The 27807-nt window shown below is 38.8% G+C and overlaps 2 protein-coding genes across 2 annotated transcripts; both read left to right on the forward strand.

Annotated features, from left to right (window-relative positions):
- The first annotated feature begins 578 nt into the window (after nt 1–578).
- LOC134312474 (tripartite motif-containing protein 16-like) lies at nt 579–9170 on the forward strand. Its single transcript, XM_062994455.1, has 7 exons — nt 579–603; nt 732–1349; nt 1815–1910; nt 2046–2279; nt 2648–2807; nt 4187–4246; nt 8614–9170. The coding sequence occupies exons 2-7, from the start codon at nt 759–761 to the stop codon at nt 9138–9140; spliced, it is 1668 nt and encodes a 555-aa protein (XP_062850525.1). The 5' UTR covers nt 579–603; nt 732–758; the 3' UTR covers nt 9141–9170.
- Nucleotides 9171–11772: 2602 nt separating this feature from the next.
- On the forward strand, nt 11773–21032 carry LOC134312475 (E3 ubiquitin/ISG15 ligase TRIM25-like). Its single transcript, XM_062994456.1, has 6 exons — nt 11773–12551; nt 13073–13168; nt 13329–13562; nt 13962–14121; nt 20058–20117; nt 20667–21032. The coding sequence occupies exons 1-6, from the start codon at nt 11964–11966 to the stop codon at nt 20795–20797; spliced, it is 1269 nt and encodes a 422-aa protein (XP_062850526.1). The 5' UTR covers nt 11773–11963; the 3' UTR covers nt 20798–21032.
- Nucleotides 21033–27807: the final 6775 nt, after the last annotated feature.

Raw genomic sequence — 27807 nt, forward strand, 5'->3', positions numbered from 1 at the left:
AAGTTGTTCGATTATGCAAATGAGATGCAAAATTAATTATCATGATGGAGAAGCTATTGACATATTGGTGAAGGTGAACAGAAGCATGTCAAACTGGACGAGTGTGCCACACATTGACTGTTCAGAAGGGTGTATGGTCACCCAAGACTGCCAAAACACACTGACAGCGATGGGGCATGGACAGGATCAGATTGTCCAGTAGTTCTCGATCCTCTGCCACTCTTGCTCCAGGGCAACTTTCAGCTCAAGAAGTGTTGTGGGAGGCATTGGACGGTTTGCCAGACATCTTCCCAGTGCATCCCAAGCATGTTCAATGGGATTCAGGTCTGGAGAATGTGAAGGCCAGTCCTTTTTTTTTCAATCGCTTCATATTCATTTTGAAATATCCCCTAATTTTTGTGAGCAGTGTATAATGAGTGTGGGAACACCTGGGACATTTAGTTCTTAAGAACCACTATTATTTTACCATTAGTTGTCCTGTGCTCCCCTCTGCTGGTGGAAGAAGGTATCACAGGCAGGTTCGGTACAGCTTCACAGTGCTTTTTGTCTCCTCCTACCTGCATTTCAGCTGAACTGAAACTGATCTCTTCCTGTTCTGTACCAGTAAGTTCAGATCTATTTTGTATCTGTGATTGTAGTTTTTGTTAAGTTTGGTGTTTGAGTTAAAAATTATACAAACTGTAACAATTCATGTGTGTATCGTTATTTAGTGTTTGTCTTCGTCCTCCCAGACTGAAGCAGGAAGTCTGTGCAGTGAAATGGCAGAAGCAAATATTTCAGTAACTCAGGACCAGTTCAGCTGCCCAGTCTGTCTGGAACTACTGAGGGATCCAGTAACTACACCATGTGGACACAGTTTCTGTAGGGTTTGTATCAACAACTGCTGGGATCAGGAGGATGATAAGGGAACATACAGCTGTCCACAGTGTAGACAAACCTTCACTTCAAGACCTGATGTGAGTAAAAACACCATTCTGTCTGAAGTTGTGGAGAACCTGAAGAAAACAAAACTTCAAGCTCCACAACCTGCTCACTGTTCTGCTGGACCTGAAGATGTGGAGTGTGATTTCTGTACTGAAAGAAAATACAAAGCTGTTAAATCCTGTCTGGTGTGTTTGGCCTCTTTTTGTGAAACTCACCTCCAGCCTCACTATCAATCTCCTGCTTTTAAGAAGCACAAGCTGGTTAAAGCCTCCAGACGACTCCAGGATCAGATCTGCTCTCAGCATGATAAACTGCTGGAGGTTTACTGTCGTACTGATCAGCAGTGTATCTGCATGTTGTGCACCATGGATGATCATAAAGGACATGATACAATATCAGCAGCAGCAGAAAGAACTGAGAAACAGGTATAAATATTATACACTATTTTAATACTAGTGATTGTTTAGTTTTTACAATGCTGTGAGTTTCTCTATTTTTACATATTTCAAACAAATTTACATATATCTTACATATACATATTTCACAAACATTATAGACCTTTCTGCACCTTCAAATTAATAAAGTTCCTAAATGTACATTTATGAGCAATCAGGTGTTCAGAAACTCTCAATAAACTTGAACTCAAATTCATAAATAAAGAATTCTTTAATATCACAAAACATGAAATACATGTTTCAGCCAAGTGTATGTACATTTCTCGAACACACTGACATTGAATTATAATTAGTGTTTCTGATAAAATTGACCAAAGGATAAAGACAAGATAAAAAAGACAGATATATAACACCCACTTCAGCCATTAAATGACACATATTTGTTTAACAAAAAAAACCAAATAAACAAACAAATAAATTTGTGTTTATGAGCAGAAGAAGTTGGAGGAGATACAGAGAGAATCACAGCAGAGAATCCAGAACAGAGAGAAGGAGATTCAGAAGCTGAGAAAATCTGTGGAGTCTCACAGGGTGAGTTTGAAGAAGAAGAATTGACTGCTGAAAGAGCTTTTTTAGGATCAGGATCATAACATCATATACTCAGTCAGTCACTGTCATGGTACTGTGGAAATGTGTCTGTGATTTCAATTATATATCTTCTAACAGCGCTCTGCACAGGCAGCAGTGAAGAACATTGAGAGGATCTGTACTGAACTGATCAGCTCTATTAAGAGAAGATGCTCTGAGGTTACAGAACTGATCAGAGATGAAGAAAAAGCTGCAGTGAGTCAAGCTGAAGAATTCATGAAGCAGCTGCAGCAAGAGATTGTAGAGCTAAACAGGAGAAATGCTGAACTGGAGGAGCTTTCACACAGTGAAGATGCCATCCATTTCCTCCAGGTAACATCACTGAGACAATCCAGAATCACCATTAAAAGCAGATGCTAAGTGGCCAATTTAGAAGATATTTTCATCACTGGCACATTAGTACTAATTTGAAGACTTTTGTTTTGTAATTTACACATCAGTGTTAAAAGACAATTTAAATGTAACCCAAAATCCACCATAATCCCTCCAAGTGCAAAACCCTAAAATTTGGGACACTTGGTGAATTCAGTACAACTTAATTTGTGCATGAGCTACAAATACTAAGACTAATCCAAAAGAACAGTGTATAGTTACCTTAACTGTACAAACTTTATTTTCTGCCTCATGCCATGTATTTATCCATAATTTATTCTTCCTTTTGTTCTTGTACCACTTTGTAGACTTTCCAGTCTCATTTGGTCTCTAATGGACCTGCAGAATCACCCGTCGTCACATTAAATCCTCTATCCACTTATGAGGGTGTAACAAAGTCCATGTCTCAGCTCAGAGAGAAACTAGAAGAATTTTGTAAAGACGAGAATGAGAAGATATCATGTGGAGGTGAGCTACAGGCCTTAATGTTATGTTATGTTATGTTGTGTCCAATCAACATATTGTGTCAAGTGTTAAACAAAACATACATCTCAATTCAAAAGTGTGCATACACCAATAAGGACAACTTTCAGTCATTTCTGCTAATGTCCACACCATCAACTGACGCAGCTCGCATCCAGCATGGTTCCATTATGTGTGGGCTGCCCTGGAAAAAGGGCTTTGCTGTGGCAGCTCCCTTATCCAGCATTAAGAATTAACACTTGACTAGACACAGGTGATTGTCAATGAAATGGAACTGACACATTGATTATTTGTGCCTCATATACAGCTACAATACAAGGTTGATAATATACAGACTTGTAAACATCTGGTTGGCAGAAGAGGCAGGAATCATGTTCATAATAACAGCGATCTGTTTGTTCGAACAAATAAAAAATCAGGATCAAAGATCATATCATGAGTGAGTCACAGACATATCCATGATCATGAATCCAATCAACAGGCCAGAGTCTAAACTAGGTGAACTTTATAAAAATTTTAATACAATTTTAATGAAATGCTCGTTTTATTCTTTTTTAATTTAGCTCGAAAATATTAGAGGTTATAAATATACACCATATTTTGTTTTGAGATTTACCTCATTATATCTGTACTCATTTTTTGCTACAAGTCAGCCATGTAAGTTTTTTGATCTATAAATACCATTTCCTTTATAATTCTTTCATTCCTCAGTAGTGATTGTGTCCATATAAATAAATCAACTTCGACTGCATCTGTTAGACTAAGCCACACATTATTTAATGGGATATTCTACAAAGCTTTGTACAGATCTCAGAAAGTGGATCATAGCTCAAAGTTGTTTCAGTTAATGCCTAACAATTGGATCAGATTAATGTGGAAGAGTTAAGGGGTCTAAAACTAAAAATAAGATGTGCTGGCTGTATATTTTTGATTTAGAGATTTTTATGCCGTGGATTGAGAAAGTATTCAGATCCCTTGACTTTTTGCACACTTTACTATGTTATAAATGTACATTCTTACTCATTGATTTACACCAAGTAGTAAGTAAATAAAGGTATGGCTGACAAGATGTGTTAGTGAATGAATGTGTAAGTAAATGAACATATGAGTAAATTAATGTTAGAGTAAGTAAATCACTGTGTGAGTGAGTGAATGTATCAGTGAGTACATCCCTTAAGGGTGTGAGTGAGTGAATGAATATCTAAGTAAACGAATGTGTGAGTGGGGAATTTCTGTGCTGAGTGATTTTAGGTGGCAACATATCCACCATGACCCTGCCCATGCTGAATCATTTACTAAAAATAAATGAATGATTGAATGAATGAATGAAGTGTAATTGTGTTTTTGCTTCTGTGTTTCTGTAGTGAGAAAAATCTGGATCATTTCTTCACCTGAACCACAAACCAGACGAGAGTTTCTACAATGTAAGTCTATTAATCACACAAACATAAACACAGCAATATCAGAACCTACAGTACACTATATACTGTATAACCAAACGTATGTAGACACCCCACCACTCCAAGATGGAGTGGTGGGGTTAAACCAAGATGGCGGCGCGTTAACACGCAGCGGCCGCTCTGGGGTCGAAAAACGGTGTTTTTTGTTGTTTTGCAGAAAAGTTTGTAAGTTTTGTTTAGGACAGTTTTGTTTATAAACGTATGGAAACCACTTTTGACTGAGTTTACAACCGCCATACACTGCTACAATTGAGAAAACAATCAGAAACCAACCTCCAAGATGATCTGCGGCGTACTCTGCATGAACTCTGCCTACTTCGCGAACCAGGCCTGCAGTCCTCGGAGTTACCTGAAGCAGGTGACCGGGGGAGGGGGCGCCGCAAGCGGTGCTCGAGGAAGCAGAAGCGTGGAAAGCGAGCCGGGGTCCGTGCTAGGCTAAAAGCTAACCCAAGCCGGCCGGCTCTACCATCGTTATTCCTCGCAAATGCATGCTCTCTGGAGAATAAACTGGACTGTATCAGACTTCAGCGAACGACCCAATGTGAGTACAGAGACTGTTGTGTTTTAATTTTCACTGAAACATGGCTTAGCGACAACATTCCAGACAGTGCCATTCAGCTAGACGGGCTAGCATCGTATCGCGCCGATAGAAATGCAGCTCAGTCCGGTAAAACACGAGGAGGAGGCGTTTGTGTTTACATTAACACCGAATGGTGCAAGGACTCTGTGCTTGTTGTGGCGTACTGTTCTCCGATGGTGGAATTTGCTATTGTTAGATGCAGACCTTTTTATTTACCACGGGAATTCACCAGCGTGCTTATTGTCGCGGTGTATCTTCCGCCCAGCGCGAACGCGAAGGAAGCATTAAGCGAACTCTACAGAGCCATCAGCGAACTACAGACCATTCATCCAGACGGACTGTTTATTATCGCTGGGGATTTTAATCATGCAAATCTTAAGTCTGTTCTCCCTAAATTCCATCAGAATGTGGACTTTGCTACGAGAGGAGCGAACACGCTGGATAATGTTTACACGAACATTGCCGGTGCGTACCGGGCGGAGCCCCGCCCCCACCTCGGATACTCAGACCACATCTCTGTAATGCTAATCCCAGCATACAGAGCACTCGTCAGGCGCTCCAGACCTGTACAGAAACAGGTGAAAACCTGGCCAGAAGGTTCCATCTCTGCTCTTCAGGACTGTTTTGAGTGCACTGACTGGGACATGTTTAGGGAGGCTGCAACATACGGCGATTACACTGATCTAGAGGAGTACACGACTTCAGTGACCTGCTACATCAGCAAATGCATTGAGGACGTCACTACCACTAGAACCATCACTTCCAGACCCAACCAGAAGCCGTGGATGACTCCAGAGGTGCGTGCACTGCTGAGGGCCCGAGACTCCGCTTTTAAAGCAGGTGACCAGCCGGCTCTGAGAACAGCGAGAGCCAGACTGTCCCGGGCGATCCGAGAAGCAAAGCGCGCACACGGCCAGAACATCCACAGCCACTTCCAGAACAGCGGTGACACACGGCGCTTGTGGCAGGGCATCCAGGCCATCACCAACTACAGGACGACTCCACCCGTCTGTGACAGTGATGCCTCCCTTCCAGATGCGCTGAATGACTTCTACGCTCGGTTCGAGGCGCAGAACAACATGTTGGCGAGGAAGACGATCCCACCTTGTGACGACCAGGTGCTTCGTCTCTCCACAGCGGACGTGAGGAGAACTCTGCACAGAGTCAACCCACGGAAGGCTTCTGGACCAGACAACATTCCTGGCCGAGTGCTCAAAGGATGTGCAGACCAGCTGGCAGATGTATTCACTGACATCTTCAACATCTCCCTGAGCAGCGCCATCGTTCCAACGTGCCTCAAGACGACCACCATCGTACCCGTGCCAAAGAAGTCATCTGTGTCATGCTTCAATGACTATCGTCCCGTAGCACTCACGCCTATCATCACGAAGTGCTTCGAGAAACTAGTCATGAGGCATATTAAGACACTACTGCCTCCCACCATGGACCCACTGCAGTTTGCGTACCGTCCTAACCGCTCAACGGACGACGCCATATCCACTACACTTCACCTGGCTTCTACACACCTGGACAGAAAGAACACTTATGTCAGGATGCTGTTCATAGACTTTAGCTCAGCATTCAACACCATCATTCCTCAGCATCTAATTGGAAAGCTGAGCACGCTGGGCCTGAACACCTCTCTCTGCAACTGGATCCTGGACTTCTTGACTGAGAGACCTCAGTCCGTCCGGATCGGTAAGACCACCTCCAGCACCACCACACTGAGCACCGGCGCTCCCCAAGGCTGTGTGCTCAGTCCACTGCTGTTTACTCTGCTTACGCACGACTGTACAGCGATGCACAGCACGAATTCCATCGTTAAGTTTGCAGACGACACAACTGTGGTGGGACTCATCAGCAACAACGATGAGTCAGCGTACAGAGAGGAGGTACAACATCTAACGGACTGGTGCCAAGTCAACAACCTGTCTCTGAATGTGGATAAAACCAAAGAGATGGTCATTGACTTTAGAAAGACACTAAGGGACCACTCCCCACTGCACATCGACGGCTCATCTGTTGAGATCGTCAAGAGCACCAAATTTCTCGGTGTTCATCTGGAGGAGAATCTCACCTGGACCCTTAACACCAGTTCCATCACCAAGAAAGCCCAGCAGCGTCTCTACTTTTTGAGAAGACTGAGGAAAGCTCATCTGCCACCCCCCATTCTCACCACGTTCTACAGAGGAACAATCGAGAGCATCCTGAGCGGCTGCATCACTGTCTGGTTCGGAAATTGTACTGCGTCGGACCGTAAGACTCTCCAGCGAGTAGTGAGGACAGCTGAAAAGATCATCGGGGTCGCTCTTCCATCTCTCACGGACATTTTTAACACCCGCTGCATCCGCAAAGCTCTCAGCATTGTGGACGATCCAACCCATCCATCACATGGACTTTTTACTCTGCTCCCGTCTGGGAGACGATACCGCAGCATCCGGACTAACACAACCAGACTGTGTAACAGTTTTATCCCACAAGCAATCAGACTCCTAAACTCAGTACTGTAACAATTTCCTCCGGACATTTTCTGCTGCCACACTGAACTGTATTGACTGTTACTTGCATTTTTGACTATGTTACTTGCATTTTTGCACACCTCCTGGAAATGCACAATAATTTCTGCACCTTACTTGTATTTTGCACCATATTTACTTTTTAGGCACCTTATCTGCATTGCCAATTTTACGCTGCTAATGTACAACATGTCACTACCTCAGGAACCATTGTACCATCTATTCACCATCATGTACTAACACTTGTCTTTAGTCCTGTGTTCTAATTACTTGTTTAGATTAGGGATAATAAGGAATATCTTTTGTAGTTATTTATTATAGGATTTTTTGTATTATTGTTGTATTTGCACTGTTTTGTATTGTCTTGCACTTTTTGTACCGTGTTACACCGTGATCCTAGAGGAACGCTGTTTCGTTTCAATATGTACTTGTATGTAGCTGAAATGACAATAAAAACCTCTCTGACTCTCTGACTCTGACTCCTAATTTATGAGCTTATCTGTTTAGCCACTCCCACTGCTAAATGGTCTTTACAATTAATTACATAAACTTAATAAATCCAAATAAATCATGTTTGTTGCAACAGTTTGGGGAAGGCCACTTTCTGTTTCAGCATTACTGTTTATCTTTGAGGTCCACAAACACATGATGATCATTTTGGTATTCCAGAGTCTTGCAGAGCTCTGACCTTAACTATTGCTATGGAAAAAATATATACTATGTTTGATATCACCCGAGTATTAGTATTTTTCTGCTTGTGTATTAAATACTTATAGTTGCAAAATCCTTATGTGGCTGTTTGAGATGTGGCTGGGAGTACAGAGATAAGGAATGTCTGTCATTAAGCTGTCATAAAAGCTGTGAGATGAGATGAGATGAGATGAAACACTTAAAAAGTACAAAAGTTTAGTGCGATCCAGGGTGCAGTGGTATTTTAAAGTGTTGTGGTAGAGTTTAGCAGGGTTACAGCCTCTCGGGAAAAAGCTCTTCCGGAGCCTGCTGGTGCGAGAGCAGAGGCTCCTGTAATGCCTGCCAGACGGAGGTATAAAGAGATAGCCATAGCATCTGTTGCTCATGGTTTGAAATGGGATGATCAACAAGCTCATGGTCAGGTGTCCACATACTTTTGATCATATAGTGTACAAATGTGTGCTGTAATATTTTCATTAGAGAACACAGTCACTCTACCACCATTATACTCACAGAAACATGTTTAAATTTTTCCTCTCTATCAGATTTCTGTTCGTTCACACTGGATCAAAACACAGTAAATAAACACGTCCTTCTGAAAAACAAAGTGGTGACCTGGAGTGGAACAGAACAGTCGTATCCTGATCATCCAGATAGATTTGATCATTCACACCAGGTTCTGTGTAGAGAGAGTGTGAGTGGACGCTGTTACTGGGAGGTTGAGTGGAGTGGGAATTATGGGGTTTATATTGCAGTGTCATATAAAAGCATCGGCAGGAAGGGGCATGTTCATGGGTGTTTGTTTGGAGGTAATAATCAGTCCTGGAGTTTGTACTGTTCTCCATCCAGATTTTTATTCGGACACAATAACAAAGGAACTGAAATTCCCATAATGCCGAGTTCTTCTAGAATAGGAGTGTATGTGGATTACAGAGCAGGAACTGTGTCCTTCTACAGCGTCTCTGATACAATGAAGCTCCTCCACAGAGTTCAGACCACGTTCACTCAGCTCCTCTACCCGGGGTTTATGGTTCGAAAAGAGTCAAAAGTTACACTGTCATCCTTACATTAGATAATTTCCTCCATACGCCTTAACTGTCTGTTAAATAAAAAGGTTTGTCAACTGTGCATACAGCAGGGGTAGCAAGATCAATGGCTAATTGGGAGAAAAAAGAAGAAAAATGCAAACAAAGAAAGTTTAATGTTAGACATTCCGCTAAAATGTTACTTTCAGCTTCAAAAAGTCCAAACTCGTGTAAGGGACTTTATGTAAACCCCAAATGTAGTTAATGTTTCAGCCTTTCAATCAATTGATTGTTCCTAATTTCTGATTTCTGAGGTACAGCAGGACATTATTTTGGAATATTTTATTGCACTTTATCATTTCCTTTTATTTTTTTAGGGCTTTAAGATGTGTGGCTTTTACAACTTGTGCGTCTGTATAAAAATGTATGTGGGTTTATTGTGTTTTTTATTAATTCTGCATTTGATCTTATGGACTAAATCCTCTACACTAAGTTTAATCTTACTGAGTGTAGCTCATGTTAAACCAGGAGAAATCACGGTGAAAGATCTACCAGGATCAGAAGTAAATGTTTCAGAAATAGACGTACCGTTCTATTTAGTCCTCTTAAGTGTTTCGATTTGAATACACATTTATTTATAATTCTGTTTAATGCTACAGCACAGTCTGCAGTTTATAGTCTACAAAATATGATATTTAATTACTGACATGACTATCTTATTATTTTTACTCATAAAGACCTTGTTTACAAGTGATTTTGAGTCCCAAACCACATCCTTTTGCTACATAGGGAGTAACTACAATATTCTAAGTTTACTAATTAGACATGCTATTAAGTACAGTAGTGTGTAATTTGTGACACAGCAGCTTTAAGTACCGATGTAACTTTAAGCTCCACCTTTAGGAGATATGAGTTGGCTTGTACAATTCAAACTGAGTTTGTTCCTTCCTAATAAGTCTTGTTCCCATCCTTTTGCAAACCAGATTCTAATCAGGTCAGAGAAAAAGTCTGATCCTGTGAGACTAGGTACAATATAACACATGATTCTATACACATGTGGATTTTGGGTTATACAATATGATTCTGCAATGTATAGCATCTAATATTCTACTGTATTTAATAACCAATAAACTTTACTATAATCACATGTTCAGTGTTTCTATTTCTAATATTTTTACACTTCTCAATTTCAATCACACGTTCAATTTCTCAACACACACTGGTAATGTCCACCTAGAAACAGGTGTAATGCAGGAATATGTCCTGGACATCAGTATTACTTAGGTTTGGGAGAAAAGGACACCTAACTAACTGTATTTGACAGTATTTACCCATTGGCTCTGTGTTCATGATTAATACTTCATGATTTCCTCCCCATTTCTGCTGCCGTCTTTTACATTTTTCACAATATATAAATTAAAAAATACAAATATTTAGTAGAGATATTCTAATTTTCTGAAGCTTATGTTGGTTGGATCCTGGAATATATATTGATATACATTTATGTGTAAAATAGCTTTATGGAAAAGGGATGTCAGCTAATTGTCCCATTTTAATCATGTCATCATTTATTTTTACTACCCACCTCATCCTGGTCACACAGCTTGATGCAAAATTACATCCTGGAGCTTCAATGCATCACAGGACAACACATGCTTAACCATTTCCTTTTATTTGGGCCAAGGGGCATTATAGAGAATCCAGTTTATCTACTGCCTTGTTTTTTAGTGGTGGAAGTAAACCAAAAAACCTGGAGAAGATTCACGCTGGCACAGAAAGAACATACAAAACTTCTCACAGATAGTAACTGGAGCACCCACTTCACCCAATAAAGCCTTCTCCACTTCACCTGCTGAACATCCAAGAGTTCAAATCTGTATTTTAACTAACTAGACAAATCTTTAGGTGACTGTAATATGGTGATGTTGAATGACACAGTTGGATGGCACCATACTGATTCTGGACCCAAGTGCACTGGTGGAACAGAATCAAGACTGAATTCAGATCCAGCTTATATGATGCTGAATTCACCTGCAGTACATTACCTATAATGAGTGTAGGAGAACCTGGGACATTTAGTACTTTAGAACCACTATTAGTTTACCATTAGTTGTCCTGGGCTTCCCTCTGCTGGTGGATGAAGGTGTCACAGACAGGTTCGGTACAGCTTCACAGTGCCACACGGCAACACAGTCCTGTGGACCTGGGTTTAAATCTTGCCTATTTATGTGTTTACTTCAGGTACTTCGTTTTTTTTCCACTTTACAAACGCACACAGAAATTAGATTACTTTAAATCTTCCATAAAGAAGAGTGAGTGATAGATTGGTGCCTGTCCAGGTAGTATTGCTAGTAAGTAAGTAAATTTTATTTATAAAGCACTTAAAACAACTTACGTTGACCAAAGTGCTGTACATCGAATAAGCATACTTAACACAACATTATGTTAAAAAAGTAAGAACCAAATAAAAATACAGAGTAAGAGACAAAATAAAACAGATAAAAATATTATTCACTGTGCCCAGTGTTTATAGATGGTGCTGGACTCACAGAGACTCTGATCATAATAAACTGGCTGCTGAAGATTAATAAATGAAATAAGGATCATTATGTGTTTGGTATTAAAAGGGTTAATGAGTGAATCTTTGCTCCTCCCACCTGTATTTCGGCAGAACTGAAACTGATCTGTTCCTGTTCAGTACCAGTACCTGTTTTGTATCTGTGATTGTAGTTTTTGTTAATTTAGGTGTTTGAGTTAAAAATTATACAAACTGTAACAATTCATGTGTAAATGAAAATGTAAATGTGTGTATCGTTATTTAGTGTTTGTCTTCGTTCTCCCAGACTGAAGCAGGAAGTTTGTGCAGTAAAATGGCAGAAGCAAATATTTCAGTATCTCAGGACCAGTTCAGCTGTCCAATCTGTCTGGAACTACTGAAAGATCCAGTAACTACACACTGTGGACACAGTTTCTGTATGGTTTGTATCAACAACTGCTGGGATCAGGAGGATGATAAGGGAACATACAGCTGTCCACAGTGTAGAGAAACCTTCACTCCAAGACCTGCTGTGAGGAAAAACACCATTCTGGCTGAAGTTGTGGAAAAACTGAAGAAAGAACTTCAAGCTCCACATCCTGCTTACTGTTCTGCTGGACCTGAAGATGTGGAGTGTGATTTCTGTACTGGGAGAAAATACAAAGCTGTTAAATCCTGTCTGGTGTGTTTGGCCTCTTACTGTGAAACTCACCTTCAGCCTCACTATGAATCTCCTACTTTTAAGAAGCACAAGCTGGTTAAAGCCTCCAGACGACTCCAGGAGCAGATCTGCTCTCAGCATGATAAACTGCTGGAGGTTTACTGTCGTACTGATCAGCAGTGTATCTGCATGTTGTGCATCATGGATGATCATAAAGGACATGATACAATATCAGCTGCAGCAGAAAGAACTGAGAAACAGGTAAAACTGTTATACAATATTCTAATACAAGTGGTTGTTTTCATAATGCTGTAAAAAAAAAAAACTTATTAGCCTTACATAAGTTTCTCTATTTTGACATATTTTTCACATTAAATGGTTTCAAATGTCCTCAAATTAGACAAATTAGAGCTCTAGAGATAGCTTTGTTATGAATATGAACACTAGTAGATACAATCTATAGACAGTCATAAATAATCAGGGCATGCCACAAAGTTAAATGACATTATAGAATTTTCTGCACCTTCAAATTTCTGATTAATGTAAATTCATCAGCAATCAGATAATCAGCAAACTCTCAATAAACTCAGTGAACTTAAATGTACAACATTTTGTTTTAAACAAAGATGAATTTCTTTCATCATTCAGGCACAGGAAATACATTTGCAAAATTATTTAATATCACAAAACATGAAATACATGTAATGCCAAGTGTATGTAGATTTTTGACTGTAATTCCTCTAACACATGGACGTTAAATTATAATTTGTTTTCCTGAGCAGAAGAAGTTGGAGGAGATACAGAGAGAATCACAGCAGAGAATCCAGAACAGAGAGGATGAGATTCAGAAGCTGAGAAAATCTGTGGAGTCTCACAGGGTGAGTTTGAAGAAGAAGAATTGACTGCTGAAAGATTTTTTTAGGATCAGGATCATCATACACTCAGCCAGTCACTGTCATGGTACATGAGAAAGGTGTCTGTGATTTCAATAATATATCTCAGTTATATAATATTTTCTCTTTCTGTATCTCCTAACAGAGCTCTGCACAGACAGAAATAGAGAACATTGAGAGGATCTGTACTGAACTAATCAGCTCCATTAACAGAAGATGCTCTGAAGTTACAGAACTGATCAGAGATGAGGAGAAAGCTGCAGTGAGTCAAGCTGAAGAATTCATGAAGCAACTGCAGCAAGAGATTGAGGAGTTAAAGAGGAGAAATGCTGAACTGGAGGAGCTTTCACACAGTGAAGATCCCATCCATTTCCTCCAGGTAACATCACTGAGAAAATCTGGAATCCTGATAAAAAGCAGCTGCTTATCAGCCAGTTTATTAGATATACTTGGCACTGGCACATTAGTACTAATTTTAAGACTATTTTTGTGTAATTCGCAAATCAGTGTTAAAAAAAAAGGCAATTTAAATGTTACCCAAAATCCACCAGGGTCCCTCCAGGTGAAAATCCTAATATTTGGGAAGCTTGGTAATTAAGTGAATTAATTGTGGGTCATTGTGTTGGGACCTAATCGCTGTGCATACCTACTGGAAATGTGTGTCGGGAGACTCCCCTGCTAACCTCTATGGGCTAAATGCAAAACAGTTTGGATTAGCCTCTACAATGCCAGTCATACCATGTTCACTTCTTTCTTTTGTCTATTTATCTCTTTGTAGACTTTCCAGTCTCATTTGGCCTCTGCTGGATCTGCAGAATCACCCACCATCAAATTAAATCCTCTACTCACTTACGAGGGTGTAACAAAGTCCATGTCTGAGCTCAGAGAGAAACTAGAGGAATTTTGTAAAGATGAGAATAAGAAGATATCATGTGGAGGTGAGTGTAACAATATGTGTTTATGTATGGAACATATGACAGTTTTGTTTCAGTACGGACCAGTTAGAACGACGCACACAGATGTAATGTATGCGGGTTTCGGATTAAAATGTTTATATATGTAATAGTTCATTACTGTTGTACATTCAATAAAAATAGTAAAGACATTTTTTCTGTGCAGCTTCCGGGTTGTGGAGCTCTGTATAGTTCCAAACATCCCATAGAGCCCCATTCATTTCCACTACTTATCAAGCATTTTTAGCTGTTTGTTGCTTTGTTTTAAAAAAATAATCAATTTGATGTAATTAATATACTTAATACTGTTATTGTTTAGCATTTGCTCAGCACTAAATGTTACATGTTTATCTTACTTAATAGGTATAACTGAATTTAGCTTAGTCAGCTAAGCTAAATTATTGACACTAGAGTCTTTTCACCTAAAATTGATTAATTAAAAGTTGATTAATCAAGAGTCTTGTTACAGAAATGATAATAAAACATCAGAGCCATAATAAATCATGCTACTTTTACTTTCATTCTTAAGTACATTTGAAGGTAAATTTAGTTTAGTACTTTAGTGGAGGTAAAGAGTATTTTTACTTTTACTGGAGTAATATGTTACCTTGGATATCTCTACTTTAACTCAACTACATGGTTTGTGTACCTTGTCCACCACTTACATTAGACAAAATGAACTAGTGCATATTAATTATGAATTAATTCATGTATTACATGTAGGAATAAATTATTACTTACTCATGAAATAAGAGATGAATGAAGCTATTTCATGTACCTGCACTATAATGTTACAGGTACGGTAGTGTGTTTATCAATCTGTTCATTCAGTGCAGGTAAACCTTATGAATCCAGCACATGACTTAGTGTTTAACCAAAATGATTATTATTATGAATCCTCGGGAAAGTGAAGGGAGATTATAGTTTATGTAAAAAACAAAACATAAAAAACTGTCTAATCTCTGTACTGTATATTGTCTCTACTACTTAATGATATGGCATTATGTAATGTACGCTAATATAATGTACTGTGTGTTAACAAGAACGACCTATTAAGTCATTATAAACATCAATCTTCCACTTCATATACCAAATTGATATTAAAGCAGATGCAGTAAATGTAAAGGCAGGTGAAAATACCCAGAAATTGTACAAATGTTTATTATTTAATGTTTAATATTTCATTCACTGCTGCCGGTCCCATATGAGAACATGACAGCGCCGGGTTTGTTTGGAACTATTGGAGGGTTACATGAACCACGTGACTGCGTGGCGGCGAGATCAAGGAGTGTCGCAACTCTCTCTATCTACGGCTCTGGAACTAACAGAAGTGTGTTACCCGCTAAAGAGCTAACGCTAACGGAGAACTCAAACGTTACGATAGAGAGACAGAGGACTAAAACTGTTAACAATGGAAGGTCTCATACCACCGAGTGCTTTCAATATGAAGTCAGAAAATTTAGCGAAGTCCTGGAAGGCTTGGAAGGAAGAGTTTACATTGTATTTGGAGCTTGCCATGCCAAATGCAGATGAGACCACAAGAGTAAAACTGTTCTACTACCTAATAGGAGAAAAGGGCAGAGAGTTATGTGATACACTTATGGGAGATGACACAGATGCAAGAAAAACCGTAAGTAAAATGATGGAGAAGTTTGATGAACACTGTAATCCAAAAGTTAATGAGACTGTGGAGAGATACAGGTTTTTTGTAAGAAATCAACGTCAGGATGAATCCATCGATAAATATGTCACAGATTTGAAAGCGTTAGCCAGTACATGCAGTTTTGGACAGATTAAGGAGTCCCTAATAAGAGACAGGATCGTGTGTGGAATAAATGATGCAGCCCTGAGAGAGAGACTGCTGAGAGAAGATAAACTTACTCTGGATAGATGTGTTCAGTTTTGTAGAGCAACGGAGCTGTCAAGAGAAAACAGTAAAACTTTGGAAGGCAGAACAGTAGAGGAGGTACATGCAGTTAGAAAATATGTATCAAAGGACAAAGACAATGAAATTTCCTGTAAATTCTGTGGGAAAAGGCATGAAAGAAACAAGAAAAAATGCCCAGCCTTTGGGAAAAAGTGCAAGAAATGTGGACGAGACAACCACTTTGCGGCTGTGTGTAAGACTAGAACTAAGACTGATAAAACTGTACATACAGTAACAGAACTGGACTGTGACACATATGAGGACATATTGACAGTCTCAACAGTGAAAGAGGACACAAAGACAGTGCACCAGGTGAATGACAGTTCTAAGTCAAAACAGCTGTATGCAGGAATGCTGATTAATAAAGAGCTGGTGAAATTCCAAATAGACTGCGGAGCATCCTGTAACATCTTGCCCATACATCTCATCAACCCTGACATGAATGTAGAACAAACAGACAAAGTGCTTGTGATGTATAACAAGACAGAATTGCGACCCCTAGGCAAATGCAAAGTGAAAGTGAGAAACCCCAGGAACCAGAAACTGTATAGATTAGAGTTCCAGGTAGTGGACCAGAAATTTGGAATTCCCCTGCTAGGCAGAAGGGCGAGTGAGGCAATGAAACTAATCAGAGTGCAATACGAGAACATACTTGCCACAGATAGTATTGTGGAAAAACAGGAGACCGTAGAAGGACAATGGACACGGGATGAAATAATGACAGAATTCAAGGACGTGTTCACTGGAGATGGCTGTTTGGAAGGTGAATATGCCATAGAGATCGACAAGACAGTTGAACCAGTCAAGTTTCCAAAACGCAGGGTTCCAGTTGCCATGATGAAAGCTCTTAAAGAAGAACTTGCTGATCTAGAGCGGAGAGGGATCATAGCACCTGTTGACTGCAGCACAGATTGGATAAGTAGCATGGTAGCACTACAGAAACCATCAGGCAAATTGAGAATTTGTATTGATCCAAGGCCTTTGAATAGAGCACTCAAACGTAGCCATTTCCCCCTCCCCACTATTGAGGACATTCTACCAGACTTATCAAATGCAAAAGTATTTACAGTCTGTGATGTCAAACAAGGATTCTGGCATGTGGAACTGGAAGAGGAATCAAGCTATCTTACCACATTCTCCACACCATTTGGCAGATTTAGATGGCGAAGAATGCCAATGGGCATCAGCCCAGCACCGGAGGTCTTCCAAAGAAAGTTGATGCAAGCACTAGAGGGTCTGCCAGGCATTTATGTCATAGCTGATGATGTTCTTATTACAGGAGAAGGAACAACAGTGGAAAATGCAAATAAGGACCATGATGGGAAACTGAGACAGTTTTTGCACAGATGTCGTGAACGGAATATCAAGCTCAATGCAGAAAAGTTCAACCTGAGAAAAAAGGAGATAGCCTATATCGGACGTTTACTGACATCAGAGGGGCTAAGTATTGATCCGGAAAAAGTAAGAGCAGTCACAGACATGCCGAGGCCTACAGATGTAAAAGGAGTACAACGTCTCGTTGGTATGGTGAACTATTTGTCCAAGTTCTATGCTCATTTATCAGATGATTGTGAAATTTTGAGACAGCTCACACACAAAGATAGTATATAGGACTGGTCTTCAATGCATGAGGAAGCATTCACAAGGCTGAAAAACAACATAGCCAACACACCAGTTCTGAAGTACTACAGCCCTGAGGATGAACTGACGTTACAATGTGATGCATCAGAAACAGGATTAGGAGCTGCTCTGACACAAAATGGTAAACCTGTAGCTTTCGCTAGCAGAGCACTCACTCCAACTGAGAAGGGTTATGCCCAAATTGAGAAAGAATGTTTGGCAATTGTTTTTGGAATGGAGAAATTCCACCAGTACACCTACGGACGACAAGTAACGGTACAGAGTGACCATAAACCATTGGAAAACATCCAAAAAAAGCCTTTACTGAGCGCACCAAAACGTCTACAAAGAATGCTACTCAGACTACAGAAGTACAGTATTAATGTGACCTATGTGCCAGGTAGAGATATGCTACTTGCTGATACTTTAAGTAGAGCATACTTACCAGAGAGTACCACATGTCCAGCTGAAGCTGAGATTGAAACTGTAAATATGGCACAGTACTTGCCAATCTCAACAGAGAGACTAAAAGCAATCCGTTCTGCAACAGAGACTGATGCAAAGCTTCAGAAACTGATCCAGGCAATTCAAACAGGATGGCCAGCAAACAAAAAGAATGCACCTTCAGAAATAGCACAATACTACACGTTTCAAGAGGAACTGACTTACCAGGATGGAATAGTGTTTAGAGGAGAGCGAGCAATCATTCCTGATGAAATGAGAGAAGACATCATGCACAGAATACACTCATCACACCTAGGAGTAGAAGGATGTCTCAGGCGTGCAAGATAATGTGTATACTGGCCAAGGATGAGTGAACATATAAAAACATATGTAAACAAATGTGATACATGTAGGTCAATGGACATTCGACAGAAAAAAGAAACATTACATCCACATGAGATCCAGACTAGACCATGGGCTAAAGTAGGTACTGACCTATTTTTCTTTGAGAACAAAGATTATTTAGTGACTGTGGATTATTACTCAAATTTTTGGGAAGTGGACTACTTACCTGATACTACATCCGCCACAGTAATTAGAAAGCTAAAAGCTCACTTTGCTAGACATGGCATTCCGGATGTTGTATGTTCAGACAATGGACCCCAGTATACCTCTAATGAGTTCCAGCAATTTAGCAAGAGGTGGGAGTTCGAACACAGGACATCATCACCCGGATACCCACAAAGTAATGGGAAAGCAGAGTCTGCTGTTAAGATGGCTAAGCGAATAATGAAGAAAGCAAAAGCCTCAGGTAAAGACCCTTATCTGGCTATATTAGACCATCGCAATACACCAAGTCAAGGTCTCAATGTTAGCCCAGCTCAGAGACTTTTCAGTAGGAGAACAAGGACCCTTCTACCAATTACTGACAGTCTTCTAAGGCCGGAGATTAAACCAACAGAAGAAGGACTGAGATACAACCAGCAAAGACAGGCCAAATACTACAACCGAACAGCAAAAGATCTGCATGCTTTAAACCCAGGAGACAAAGTAAGAGTCCAACCTTTTGAGCCACACAGTCTGGAAACCAGCTACAGTAATCAAACCAGTTGATCATAGATCCTATGAAATCAAACTGGAAACTGGAGGAGTTTTGAGGAGGGACCGACGACACTTGCGAAATGAAAAGAACACACCACTGACTAATTCAGATCATAAATCCAACAACCAGTCAACAAGTCAACAACCAGTAGTTACCCGGTTTGGTCGGAGAGTGATAAGACCTTACTATCTCAGAGACTATGCAGAGTAAAGATAAAATAACTAAATAAGTCTCTTAATATTTGAACATAGTTTAGGAGTTTTATTAGTTAATTTAAAGGGTTTACTTTGAAAAAGAAAAAAGTAAAGTAACATTGAGATGCAAAATAACTTTGATTTATGTAGATTTCATGATTGAAATGTGGTTTTATGTATTGTTTCTTTGTCATGTTATGGAAGAATGTTTAATGCAAAGGAACCGACTAAAACAAAAAACAAAAAGGGATGTAACAATATAGTTACATATAGTTTTATGTTTCAGTACGGACCAGTTAGAACGACGCACACAGATGTAATGTATGCGGGTTTCGGATTAAAATGTTTATATATGTAATAGTTCATTACTGTTGTACATTCAATAAAAATAGTAAAGTAAGCAAGTGAAAAGCTTTAACCGTCCATTCTGTTTATTACGATTATCAAGAAAGAGAACAGAGTGAAACAGTGAGCTACAGATAACCTCAATGTTATGCTGTATCAAGTCAACACATTAAGGACGATTTGACGTATCCACCATGAACCTGACCAGGGTTATCAGTTATTGAAAATGAATAAATGAATGAATGAACGAATGAAGTGTAATTGTGTTTGTGCTTCTGTGTTTCTGTAGTGAGAAAAATCTGGATCATTTCTTCACCTGAACCACAAACCAGACGAGAGTTTCTACAATGTAAGTCTATTAATCACACAAACATAAACACAGCAATATTAGAACCTACTGTAAACTATACACTGTATAACCAAGAATATGTGGACACCCCATCACCCCTAATTTATAATTTATGTTTACTCCTAATTTATTTATGTTTTAGCCACATCCACTGCTGGGTGACCTTAACTCGACTGAATACCTTTAGAATCAATTGGAACGCTGATTGTGAAGAAAGCCTTCACACCCAACATCAGTGCTAGACCACACAAATAATGTTTTGACACCATTGACCCAAATTCCCACAGACACACTACAAAAGCTTTCCCAGAAGAGTGGAAGCTTTTATATCAGTAAAATGGGGAGGGCAGCTCTGAATTACTGCTTATGGTTTTGAAATGTGATGATCAACAAGCTCTTGGTCAGATGTCCACATACTTTTGGTCATATAGTGTACGAACAATGGCTGTAATATTTTTTGTATTAGTGAATACAGTCACTCTACCAACATTTAAACTAACAGAAACATGTTTAAATTTTCACTTCACTGGTGTTTTTCCTCTTTATCAGATTTATGTCGGTTCACACTGGATCCAACCACAGTAAATAATTACCTCAGTCTGTCTGAGGGGAACAAAGTGGTGACCTGGAGTGAAACAGCACAGTCATATCCTAATCATCCTGATAGATTTGATGTTTGATGGGCCAGTGATAGCTCAGTGGTTAAGGTACTGGACTAGTAAACAGAAGGTTGCCGGTTCAAGCCCCGCGACCTGGAGTGGCGACCTGGAGTGGAAAAATACTGTGTTACCCTTTTAATCAAGATAGATTTAATCATTACACTCAGGTTCTGTGTAGAGAGAGTGTGAGTGGACGCTGTTACTGGGAGGTTGAGTGGAGTGGGAATGATGGGGTTTATATTGCAGTGTCTTATAAAAGCATCAGCAGGAAGGGACGTGGTGATGAGTGTGTGTTTGGACGTAATGATCAGTCCTGGAGTTTGTTCTGTTCTCCATCCAGATTTTCATTCTGGCACAATAACACAGAGACTAAAATTCCCATAATGCCGAGTTCTTCTAGAATAGGAGTGTATGTGGATTACAGAGCAGGAACTCCTACTGTGTCCTACTACAGCGTCTCTGATACAATGAAGCTCATCCACAGAGTTCAGACCACGTTCACTCAGCTCCTCTACCCGGGGTTTTTGGTTTGTAAAGGGTCAACAGTGAAACTGTCATCCTGAAATTAGATCATTTTCCTCCATATGTCTTAACTGTCCGGTAAATAAAAAGGTGTGTCAACTGTGCATACGGCAGAAGTAGCAAGATCAATCACTAACCGGGAGCAAAATGCAAATAAAGAAAGTTTAATGTTAGACATTTTGCTAAAATGTTACTTTTAGCTTTAAAAAGTCCAAACTTGTGTAAATGACTTTGTGTAAACCCCAGCTGTAGTTTAAATTGAATGTAGCCTTTCAATCCTGTTGTTCCTAAATTCAAATTGCTGAGGTAAAACAGGACGTTATTCTTGAATATTTTATTGCACTATATAATTTTCTTTTTTTAATTTAGAGCTTTACAATGTTTGGACTGCACATCTTGTATTTCTGTATAAATGTATGTGGGTTTATTGTGGGGGTTTTTTTATGCTGCATTTGATCTTCCACACTAAATCTTCTACACTAAGTTTAATCTTACAGAATGTAACTCATGTTAACACCAGGAGAAATCACAGTGAAATATTTAACAGGATCAGAAGTAAATAAACATAAAGAAATAGATTTACCCTTGTATTTACTCATCTTAACAGTGTTTTGATTTGAACACATATTTAATCATAATTACATTTAATACATCACAGTCTGCAGTTTACAAAATGTCATATTTAAGTGATTTTACAGTGATTTCTAGGCTGTGTTCCGAACCGCATCCCATTTGCTACATAGGGAGTAACTACATTATTCGAAGTTCACTAATTAGAAATGCTATATAAGTAACACTGTCATGAATGTAAGTGTAAAACATAACATTAAAATCCTAATAAACAAATTGTATTTAATAACAACCAATACATTTTACTATAATCACAAGTTCAATGTGTTTTTATTTCTAATATTTTTATACTTTTAAAATTTCTCAACACACGTTCATATAGAAATAATAATACAGCTGCATCTTTGCTATTATATTAAATTAACCCAACACAAACAAACTCCAGGTTTAGGCACACTAGTAATCATACCTGTCAAGTTTTGGATTTAAAAATAAGGGAAATTTTCCGCCGCGCGCTTCGAGTCGTCCCACCAGCCCAACCGAGGTTCAGTATCCCTTACATTTTAAGAAGGTTTACAAGAAATCTAAAATAACCACCTGTGAACCACTTACAAACTGCAATTAGATGATCAGAATCTGATAGGCCTACCTTTGCATAACTTTGCCCCATCCTGCTCCTCTTTAGAAAGGTAAATTCGATGTCCCATTTCTCTAGATAATTACATGCAGTCTTTACTTTTTTGGCAGGAATGCCCTCTCTCTCCTTGCATCCATCCATCTCTCCCTGTTCCAGGTTTGTTCCCGCTGTGCACACTAACCTCGCGAGAACTGCCACTTGCAGCAGCCTGGGCAGTGTTGCCAACTTAGCGACTTTGTCGCTATATTTAGCGACTTTTCAGACCCCTCTAGCGACTTTTTTTCAAAAAAAGCGATTAGCGACAAATCTAGCGACTTTTTCTGGTGTTATTGGAGACTTTTGGAGACTCGAACGTGAAAACTGTTATATAAAATTATATTGTTCTGCAGCTACTGTCCTCAACGAGCAGTGGGTGCTGCCGTGAGCCCCTCCCCCGTCCCAAAACACGGGCGGACAGTATCACAGTCAGTGTTGCCAGATTGGGCGGTTTTCCACCAAAATGAGCGGATTTTGTTGGAAATTGGCAGGGAAAAACACTTTGGCATGTGGACAAAACTTGGGCTGGTTTGTAATCATTTTGGCAGCTTAAAATATAAATAAAAAAGCTATTGCTAAAGCAGGTGGAGTATAAATAGGTCTCCCTTCTCCCACCACATCCAACCAGTTGTGAAAAGTTTGATTGACAGGTCATTCAATACACTGATTCATATGTTAGACAAGTGATTTAAGTTGAATATGAAGGTAAGCAAGTCTCGTACATACAACCTCTCATATGTACGAGAGGGAAAACTTTCATTGCTTGCAAGTTTATTTTTATTTACATGCAAAGGTTTGTGTGTCCTAACAAATAATGCATTTTACAAACTTGGTAGGCTACTTTAAAGACATGCAAGCAAAAATAATTTGTCCTTTATAATGTATAATTACTGATCTGTACATTTTAAGATATTGATTTGTAGGTCATGATGGTTTAACTGGTTTATTATTTGTGAAATGCCAAACATCATCTGCTTATCCTGTGTTTTGAGCATTTTTTCATGCATTTAGGCTGAAAATTACTGTCGCAATCTGGCAACCCTACCCAGAGTAGCTCAGTGTTGTCTTAAAAAACAAAAACAAACCACGAATTAACAGAAGAATGTTCATTTGTAGTTCTAAACATATTTAGGGTGTTTTTACCCACTTTTTGTCTCTCCCACGATGTTATTCCTCTCTTCTACAGCGTCAATTACATGCAAATGCAGACCTTATGCAAATTAGGCGATGACGTCATTTAGCGACTTCTAGGACAGCCAATGGCTACTTTCCTTACTGAGGAGTTGGCAACACTGAGCCTGGGTGGCAGTTCTCGCGAGGTTAGTGACTATTCTGCCCCTGCTCGTGTGTGTGGCTACAAGCTCGACAGATAGATAACAAAATGTGTCTTAGTTACATTTGTTTCCTGAGTGCATTTACGTGACACTGTACATTAAAATAAATAGAACCGAATCATTAGCTTAAAGCTAACTTCTATGGAAAAAAACCATATAGATGCTAGCGGTTTCATTTACAAATTACTCAAGAGATTTAGAACTTATTTTCATACATTAACCAAGGTTTACATCAGAGATAGTCTAAAAATAAAGTTATACAGTAACTAAACATAAAAATACTCACAGGCAAATGTTTTCCTGGCCATATAATGCCAAGTAATCATACAGTCCAAACTACCCACTGGAACAGCAAAAACACAAATGAACGCCAGGGATCTCCCTTTGCCCAATGTAAATAACAGAACATCACAGTGACATTTCAGTTTGGAGAGGCACACGAATGTTTTTAAAATTATAATATAATACGGGAAATTTACGGGAAAATACTAATACGGGAGGACGGCGGGAAAGTGGGGTAATAGATATTACCCCTCTTTCCAGCGATAGCTCCGTGGTTACGGTACTGGACTAGTAAACAGAAGGTTGCCGGTTCAAGCCCCGCCACCACCAAGTTGCCATGTTGGGTCCCTGAGCGAGGCCCTTAACCCTTAGTTGCTCATTGTGTAAGTCGCTTTGGATAAAAGCGTCTGCTAAATGCTGAAAATGTAAATGTAAATGTAAAATACGGTAGTTTCCCGGCCAAAACGGGAGACTTGACAGGTATGCTAGTAATGTCCACCTAGAAATGGGTGTAATGCAAGTTTCTGGACAGCAGTATTACTTTGGGAGAAAAGGACACGGCTTTCACATCCTAGCTGACAGTTTATGACCGTATTTGCCAATCGGTTCCATCTTCATGGTTTTTACATCATGATCTCATCCCCATTTCTACCACAGATTTACGTTTTTCACAATATATACATATACATATTTAGTGAAAATATTTAAAGTATGAATAATCAGATGATCAGAAAAGGTTATGCTTAGGTTGGTTGGACAAAACAACAAAAAGTTTAAATCTATGTTTTAACTAATAACACATAAATCTGTGGGGGCTGTAATATACGGTGGTGTTGAATGACACCATACAGATTCTGGCTGTACATTGGCTGAACAGAATCAAAACAAAAGAAGCCAAAAGAAATGTCACACAAACAAAGAAAGTAAAAAAAATTATTAACCTTTTATTGTGAGATTCGATATTAGAGAATGCGTTCTACAACCTGTGCTGATAAGCCAATAAAAGAAAATGAAAGAACTGGTTTGGTTCATGATCCGAGTCTTACAAATTTGATTTGCTTACATGATTTGCTTACAAATTATAAGTTATTTTTTGTTAATTGTAAGCAAATTACCCCGGGGAACGTCTTTAATTCTGTGCTACCTTTGCCTAATTTATTTTTTCTAGCGGTTAGTATTGTATGTTTTAGTTTTAATTCCTTAAAAAAGTTTAAAGTTTAAGTGTATGTAATGCCGTTACTATGTGACTTGAAAAAATCTATATAAAAAATATGCAAGGTGCTCAAATTAGCTGTACTTGATTTTAGATGCGTTTTTCATACATCTAGGCAGGCACGTGCACAGATAGACCCCTAGTGGTGCTCAAGCACCTGCCCTTATGCCCTGGGGATGAGAAAAGTGCCCTTTCTGCTGGAGCCCATTTTTTTTTCTACATTCATCAATATTTAAAAATAAAAATTACCCTCTCTGTCATCAATTCCCCTCTAAAGTGTTTTGATTTCTGAGGGGCATTTATTTCAGTTCTTGTGAGAATTCTGCCCCGATCTGATCCATGCCCTGCCCCTCCATCCTCCTCCTCCGGTTACACTCATGCAGTGCTGAGCTCCAGGCCAAACCGCTGCTACACACTTACTACAGACAGGTACTGACAGTGTTTCATACAAAGAGCATCCCTGCATAACACACAGCCTACATGTACTGTACTTATGAGTCAGGAAATTTCAAAGCCTTGTCCAGCTGTTTAACATTCGCTATTTCGATCTATATAAAACACCTAACACCTACTTATTTTATGAATTCTTACACAGATGAAAGTAGGCTACATACTACAAAAATTATTTTATAGTAATTTTAAGGTTAAATGTATTTATTTAAAGAAAAATTCAAATGAAACCGCTGATCAAGCGCCAAGTCCAGCTAAGGCGTTAGGGAGCGTCATCAAACTAACAGAAAAACGTAGGAAACATTTACTCTGCACTTATTACAATAAATCCATTCAAATCTTTTAATATATTGATGGAATCATGTCAATCTATTTTTTCACAACCTACAAACCTTGTTTTATAGATAATGTTTTTATTTTAATTTATAGTTAAAATCAGTAAATCCATAATATTTTTATATTGGAGACAAATAAATAAATTAAACTCTAAGATAATTTATTATAATAATGTCAAACTATTTTTAATATACACTCATTAATGTCCCTCACAACCTACAAACTTTGTTTTATAAATACTGCTTTTATTTCAAGTCAAGTAGCTCTCACAGTAAAGTGTTGAAAATAGATACAAACATACAATATTTTATAATTACAGCATCCTGGCCAGAACGCTGTGTAGGAAAAGTCACCTTTAGTCAAGGAGTTATTTTCATGCAAGCAAATAATAGGCCCATTGTTAACATTAAGTACCCAAAGTGGGTTTCTGATTTGAAATGAAAGGTAGGTCTTAAGTTGAGCTACATGACAGTCTGGTGAGGTAATTTGATACTAGTAATGGTATATTATTAGTGTAATGCTTCAACTCTGTCAGAAAACAATAAATGATGTATACTGTGTTCTCCCCTTTATGGAGATTCAGTAAAGTCACTCTTGATTATTATGCACAACATTGATTCATCTCATTTACAAATTTTGCAGCATAATGCCAAGAAAAGAAAAGTTACAAAAGCAGAAAGAAAAGGAACTACAGCAGCAGCTCAGGGTAGCAGCTCTCTTTTATCCTGGATTAGGCAAATCTACCAGTAAAGCAAATGAGGGAGATGTATCAGTATCAGTTGTTTGGTTATTAAAAAGCGTGCACAATGTGGCCGTGTTTTTGCCTGTTTTTCATTTATTTATGCAATTTGATAATTTGAGTTATTTGATTAGATTTGTATTGATTGTGTTAACAAAATAAATATGTAAGTTAAATATTCAACTGTGTTTTTTTTTTTATTTTACTAATAATTTTGGTGATGGGTGCCCTTTTTTTTGGCTTGAGCACCTGCCCCCAAAAATGTCTGTGCACGTGCCTGCATCTAGGAAATCCATCATTTTTAAATAACCATCTGCGACCTTAACATTACAGTTTTGTGCTTTATTAGCAGTTCAATAGGTACAATAAAGGTTGTTTAAAGTTAAAGTTGAGTTTAAAGTTCATTACTGAGTGAATATGTTGAGCATTTATTACGTTTTTATATACTTATATTTAATGTTAGAAAAAGCTTTATGCTCATAATTGTGGTGTTTTATGAAGTGTTTTTTACTCCCAGACATGTTGAGAAAGTCAGATTTATTTATATCTTTATATAAAGTTATTAATATCTGCAGATTTTATAAATATTTTATCCTGATTTTTTTTTTTTTTAATTCAGCGTCTGACTTAAACGTGAAGTGAATTAAATGTTTTCTTATAAGGTCTTGAGTTGAACATGATGATAGTTTTCCTGTACAGTCGTATCAAAGCATAAACATGAAGAAATCTCATCACTGCTCAGAGTGTGGAAAGAACTTTACTAAGCAGAATCATCTCCAACAACACCAGCACATTCACACAGGAGAGAAGCCATATCACTGCTCAGAGTGTGGAAAGAGTTTTACTCGACAGTTTCCTTGAAGAGCACCAGCGCATTCACACAGAAGAGAAGCCGTATTACTGCTCAGAGTG

The sequence above is a fragment of the Trichomycterus rosablanca genome, chromosome 4 (assembly GCF_030014385.1).
Source record: "Trichomycterus rosablanca isolate fTriRos1 chromosome 4, fTriRos1.hap1, whole genome shotgun sequence".
NCBI lineage: Eukaryota > Metazoa > Chordata > Actinopteri > Siluriformes > Trichomycteridae > Trichomycterus > Trichomycterus rosablanca.